At 42.9% G+C, this 6,271-nt stretch overlaps 1 protein-coding gene across 1 annotated transcript; it reads left to right on the top strand.

The window, feature by feature from the left end:
• Positions 1 to 1,848: 1,848 nt before the first annotated feature.
• On the top strand, positions 1,849 to 5,902 carry saxo2 (stabilizer of axonemal microtubules 2). The gene is made up of 8 exons (XM_080765763.1): positions 1,849 to 1,898; positions 2,397 to 2,585; positions 2,693 to 2,895; positions 3,072 to 3,433; positions 3,539 to 3,763; positions 5,029 to 5,151; positions 5,313 to 5,434; positions 5,556 to 5,902. Exons 1-8 carry the CDS (start codon positions 1,861 to 1,863, stop codon positions 5,716 to 5,718), a joined length of 1,425 nt encoding a protein of 474 aa, XP_080621889.1. The 5' UTR covers positions 1,849 to 1,860; the 3' UTR covers positions 5,719 to 5,902.
• Positions 5,903 to 6,271: the final 369 nt, after the last annotated feature.

The raw sequence follows: 6,271 nt of genomic DNA, 5'->3' as shown, positions 1-6,271 counted from the left end.
ACTTCCGTCCTAGAACTCTACCTCTTCTGAGTATCAGATGTCCTAGCTTGGCATTACTGCCCCCTGTCGCTGGGGAGAATGGAGGTAAGCCTGGGTACAGAAACTCTGAAGCCAAGCTGTTTATTTATCCATCAAACAATAAGATGTTATTAACGTATACGTTATTGTCTGGTGACGCGAGGTTAGCAGCTTCAGGACTATCATATTCGTGTAGTCGTATTAAAATTAGTCTGACTTTAGCTTTCATAATCATATCTAAATTAAATATCATGCAATTTGTCAACATCCACAAAATATGTCCATGATAGTCTTGATCCAAGGCTAGCTGTGAGTGAGCTAAGTTGAGTGTGATGTGTCTTCTTTTCATTCATATAATAGTCATAATAATATTAACTCTTGAACTATAGCGTGCCATACTACGTCGTGCCATGCTATGGCGTGCCATACTACGGCGTGCCATACTATAGCGTGCCATGCTATGAAAAGCTGAAAAAAGCCTTGAATTTTAAAGTGTCTGAAAAGATATTTGCCAGTCCACCTCCCTTCTTCGCCTCGAGAACAGAGTGAATGAAACTGTAGTTTGTTTTTGTGATGCCTGTGAGCAGTGAGGTACAGTAACCAAACAGCATTCTCTCTTCAAACCACTCCTTGTCTTGGACACTCTATTTGAAATAACAGTAGAAATGTTGTGAACCTCAACCTGTACAGTGACTGAAACACCAGGCTTTCTAGAAGCATGGGTCCATATACAGTATGTTTGTTGCTACGCATATTGAACCCTGTTATGGTACTTTGTTAAAAAACTTTAGGTTTAGTTATTTGTTTTATAACAATAAGGATTGGATTGGGCATGTCACTGAACTAAGGAACCATCTCCTTAAATCCTTATCAGCACCAATCCATCAGTACAATTATCAGCAACATTAGTAAAATAATTTTTTAATTCGTCCAGTCATCATTTATTTGAGATGTAATCTAGGTTTGGAGTTTGTTGTTTGTTGACTATATGTTTTGTTGGTGGTGCAGGGGTTCTTGTTTTTTTCTTTCAGACCGTTTCCATTGGTGGCTGAAGCAGAACATTAATGAGGAAGAATTCTCAAAGAGGAAGGTGGCCATGGGGATATAAATCTGTGAAAGAAATCAGGACATAAAGCCAAAGGACAAGAAATATTGTGTCTGGGTAGGTGCACGGAATGATTGCTTGTTTCTTTATTTAAGTGTCATGCTTCTGAAGAAGAAGTCTCCAGAGTCTTGCTCAAGGACATTTTGACACTAACTCTGGGGGAGCCCGGGATCGAACCATCCGGCTGCTCTACCGGCCACTCGACCCCCTGAGCCAGATCCCGCCCACCCTGGTTAACCTAGTTTTAGATGGCCTTGCACAGACTTGCCTAATTGTAGCATGTGCACACACATATACTGTACAGTAATTGTGACTACATGCTATAGACCTCTGGCCTTGAGTGTGTGAGTGTCTGGGTTCTATTTCTTCCTTGTGTTTATATTAGATCTGCTACATCTGTGACAGGATACAAAAGTAGACCCATGTGGAACACATTCTGACATTTTTCCAATATCAGCGACACATGCCAGTTTATTATTGTAATAAATAAGAAATTAGAACAACAAATATCAAGTTCAACCCATGAGTTAAACTTGCGTTGTTTCCCCTTTAACCACATCCACTGTTACGCAACATGCATCGTAACATAGCAACCAGAGGACGCTCGGTGGTTGTTTGGATACCGCTGCTGCTGCCATTGAAACAGTGTGGCAGGCTGCATTCAGGCATACCTCAGCACGAGTTGAAGATAAGTTTATGCGCTGTTCAACAGGATATAGCCCATCTGTCGGGAAAACATGAAAAAGCTATGTATATGTGAGATATGTAACTGTGGGTATGTATGTGTCATATTCTTCCTATGCCGATTAATGTCATTCTTTTTTCATTTTCATCTTTTTTAGGTGTTGTCTTGCCATACAATATGTAGACAGAACAAATATCAGATTTAGCAGTCCATTATTTCATGCAGGCAAATAGGTATACATATACGAATTATGATGACATTGGCTGCAAAATGTATATGAAGTGTATGTAAAGAAATAGCTGCTTCTGCTGTGAACATTCAGATTTTACTATCACAGCCATAAAGACACTCCTTGAGCAAAGACTTGCCTTGGTTACCTGTAAATAACAAACTGACAATTGCATGCCTCCCTGGTGAAAATAAAAGAGCACTGCAATTGTTTTTTGTTGTTGTTTATGTTTAAACAGCATTGATATAGCCTTGGATCTGCTCCCAAAACCTGACAGTGGGCGGCATGCCTTCAGTGATCAGAAGACACAAGACACACATATCAGTAACTGTTTTTTCTGTTCTTTTTATCTTCACCAGCCGTCACCGCTGCGCCCACAAGCCTACTGCTATATATGAGAAGGGGAATGTGAGCCCATGTGTGCTGACGGAGTACGTGGACAAATTTCCTGTCTATGGCATCTACAACCCACCCCAGAGCATGAAACCAAAACAAAACCTGGACCATGCCAAGAATAAAGTACCAATGGACGGAGTAACAACATTCAAGTAATTAAGCGCCTCAGCGCCTTCTGACAGGCACGAAACTTGAGATCATGAAACCTGAGATCTGCAATCGTCTGTAATCCCTTCTCTCTCTCTCTCTCTCTGGATAGGACAGACTTCATACCCCATGAGATAACACGACGCCTGCATCGCCAGCAAACAGAATATAAGCCTAGTTCGGCGAAGATTGATCTAGAGACAACATACAATCAACACTTCAACCCCTATGATATCCAGCCCTTTGCCCCATTTAAACCCAGAGAGAGAACAGGTGCAATGAAGGGAAAACTAGACACCATCCCCACCTACAAAGGTTATACATTTTTATTAAATGTTGGTTATTCTCACAGGGAAAGGCTGTGGCAAGTGGCACTGACAGACTTTCAGGAAAATTATATATATTCTAGAACTACAGAATCTATCAAATTGGCTTTGACTGTGAGTGGATGAAGTGAGTTTATGTTCTAACAGCTGTTGTGTCCTTTTTAGATGACTACAGGCAGTGGGAGACGTGTAGGAGGGAGACGAATAAACCTGATCACATCTATCAGCCTCCTTCGGACAAGTTTGGTGGCACGACCACCTTTCAGGATGATTTTATCCCCAGAATTGTGGCTCCACGGGAGAGCTTTAAACCCTCCAACGCCGTGAAGCCCTCAGAAGTTCCCTTTGATGGTGTGACCTCAAACCAGTTGTCTTTCATCCCCCATCCAATTGAGTCGCGCTACATCAGGCCTCCAGACATGTACAAGCCTAGCAGCGAGCCCCTCCTGGACCTCACTACACACCGTCAAGACTTCCAGGGTCTTCGTGGAGAACTACCCCAAAGCTACAAGCCTTGCCCTAACAAGGTACTGTGCTCAATGCTGTGGTTGACATAGCAACAGGTATACACTATACAGTACTTTGATTCTTATAGTCTACTATCCTCCCCTCTCCTCTCCTCTCCTCTCCAGTATTCTGTTAATACACCTTTCCAAGGCAGCACGGAGAACAGGGACAAATTTAAGGTGTGGCCAGTCTCCTTGCCTCAGCTCCATAAGACAGATGAATATGTCAGTCCTATGGAGCACATGGACCTGAGTACCACCACTGCTGCAGACTATGTCAGACACCAAATACAGCCATTTATATCTGCCAGGCCATACTTAACTCCAAAGAGGTCCTCTGCTCCTTTCCAGGTAATTGTGGACCAATCATCAATGTAAAAAACATCACTGAGAACTTAAAGTAGTGCTCCATTGTTAAATCTGTGGATGTTTAGTAACTTTGGCTGAGGTTTGGGTTGTATAGCCTTTCCATGATGTAGCTAACTATAAATTGATGATCCACCGGACCACCACACTGTGGAGTCTATAGGGATCAAATCCGCTGCGGTGCATCCGAACACAAGTAGCTGTGTTTGGGGGAAGGAATCCAGGTATATCCAGTTTGACATCCGCCATCTATAAAACCAGCATTTACTTTCATTATAAAATTAAAGTTAAATATTTCCAAAATTCACACCCGTGTGAAGTGAGTGGTGCAACTCTGTGTGGGGGTCCCCGGGGGTCCCCGGAAGTTCCAGACCCACAGGAACGTGGCCTGGGTGCCGGCCCGGTGCCGGCCCGGTTCCGGCGAGCCACCCCGCCCCCGAAACGGTAGAGGGGGCGGGATGGTCCCCGGAACATCCAGACCCCCATCCAGTGTGTGTGTGTGTGTGTGTGTGTGTGTGTGTTAGGGCTGCGCAACAGTGACACTTGGTTGTGAAAACCAACCAAACGCTATTTTCGTGCTCGGACAGACCCAGCCAGCCAGGCACCCTGAGACATAGCTGTCTATAGGAGTGTCACTGATATAGGTCCAGTGGGAGACAAACATTAGCAAAAACATCTCCCTTACCTTCGACTGGGCAGCGATAACAAAGTGGTACTGTACTGTACTGTACTGTACTGTACTGTACTGTACTGTACTGTACTGTACTGTAATGGCCCTCCTCCGCTCTGCCTGTGTGTCTGTGTCTGTGTGTGACACTTGGTGGTCAACAAACGCTACAACCCATTTTCCGTGCTCGGACAGACTCAGCCACCCAGCCAGGGACAGACCCAGGGACCCAGTGACACACATAGCTGTCAATAAATCAAAAATATCAAAAAATTATGCTGCAACTCAAACTGAAAATGTATACACTGACAGAATCAGATTTATTCAAATGTGTTTGAGTGCTTAAAGTGTGACTTTTAGATGTTGACTGTAGTGGTATAGGGGAGTAGTTGTTGTAGTTGTAGTTGTAGTTGTTGAATGTTGATGCCCGAGCGACAATATCACTGTGAAGACAATCTGTGGCGCTTTTGATTTGTTGTCCATTAAGAAAGTCATACAGCATTTACTGTTAGATTTACTCTATGTATATTCTGGAATCATGATCGAAAAGTATCATACACTGATGTTCTCTGTGTGCCCCCAGAACTGCACGACCATGCGTGAAGACTTTCAACCCTGGTTGGCACACACAAGACGGCCTCTTGTGAAGATACATGACGAGATATATAAAGCCAGTGGAAAGATGGAGGATCTCACCACATCCAGGGCAAATATACCAATTACTCTTTACATTTAAAAATAAATGTAGTGTATATATAAAAAGTAACAATGTTCTCTCAAACTAGTAATCTAATAGAATTGTGTATGAAAACAGTTAAATCACAGAGAATTTTCGGTTCTGTTCCGTCCTCCTCTCCTCTTCTCTAGGCCCACTATACACCCCATGAACTGAGGCCTAACATCAGCTTCAAGCCAACCAACCAGCCTATGAGAGCAAGTGTTCCAATGGAAGGCTTTACCATGTATCGTACAGCGTTTACGCCAAAGAGGTTCTCCTTACCATACAGCACGCACACACCACATCATCACACACTGACATTTGTCTTTTGACCTTTTGAAGTAAGTGTATCAGGGCTAACTGTAGTTTGTTTATTGTGTGTTGCTTCACAGGGTCACCGTGTGCCCTGCAAGTTATGAGTCACCCCCAGGCTATGTGTTTCAGGAGGCCGATGAGAGGGGACACAAGTACTTCAGGAAGCTTTCGTCCAAGGACAGCAATCAGAATCACGTGGATAGAGTGGTCCCCGTGCAGAAGGAAGTGGCAGTTCTGTAAAAATAAAATGGGTTATACAATATTTCAAATTAACCTCTATTTAATACTCTCTAGTTTGTGACCATGCATGCTCCACTCGAGAGCATCAGAGGGTTAAGTTGAGTCTCATGTTTTGTCAGTGCTCCCTGTAAGCACTGACCTGCACTTTCAAATTGACAGTGGATATCATTTTGAGAAAACTTTAAAAAAAATTAACTAAATATCAATTAAATAATCACTTTTTGACAAATTAACGTTTGACATTCAAATTGGGGTTAATGCACTAAATCAGACCTTTATTTTGCTTTAAAATTGTTTACAAGTCCACTACTTTCTTTGCAGTAGGTATGTGCCATGTGCAATAAAAAATGTACTTTATCAAGCAACTATTTTTTGTCAATGGTTTGTGACATTTTCATGTGCTGTGACTCAGACTGATGATACCATTTGGGCATTTTAGCAGACTCTCATCAATCGTGACCTACAAGATCAGAGTAGCATGAACTCTAGTCAATAAATGACAGGGGACGGGGGTGGGGGACTGATCACCCCTTGCAATGTTTTTCTGCTTTCA

This window comes from Protomyctophum bolini (assembly GCF_963924005.1).
Source record: "Protomyctophum bolini genome assembly, chromosome: 6".
Classification (NCBI taxonomy): Eukaryota; Metazoa; Chordata; class Actinopteri; order Myctophiformes; family Myctophidae; genus Protomyctophum; species Protomyctophum bolini.
The sequence above is the reverse complement of the archived record's forward strand: the minus strand, read 5'-3'. Positions and strand labels throughout refer to the sequence as shown.

Coding starts and splice junctions, on each gene's coding strand:
- saxo2 (XM_080765763.1), top strand. CDS start 1,861: ATGAAAAAGCTATGTATATGTGAGATATGTAACTGTGG. Junction 2,896..3,071: donor CACCATCCCCACCTACAAAG/GTTATACATTTT, acceptor TGTCCTTTTTAG/ATGACTACAGGCAGTGGGAG. Junction 5,435..5,555: donor ACAGCGTTTACGCCAAAGAG/GTTCTCCTTACC, acceptor GTTGCTTCACAG/GGTCACCGTGTGCCCTGCAA.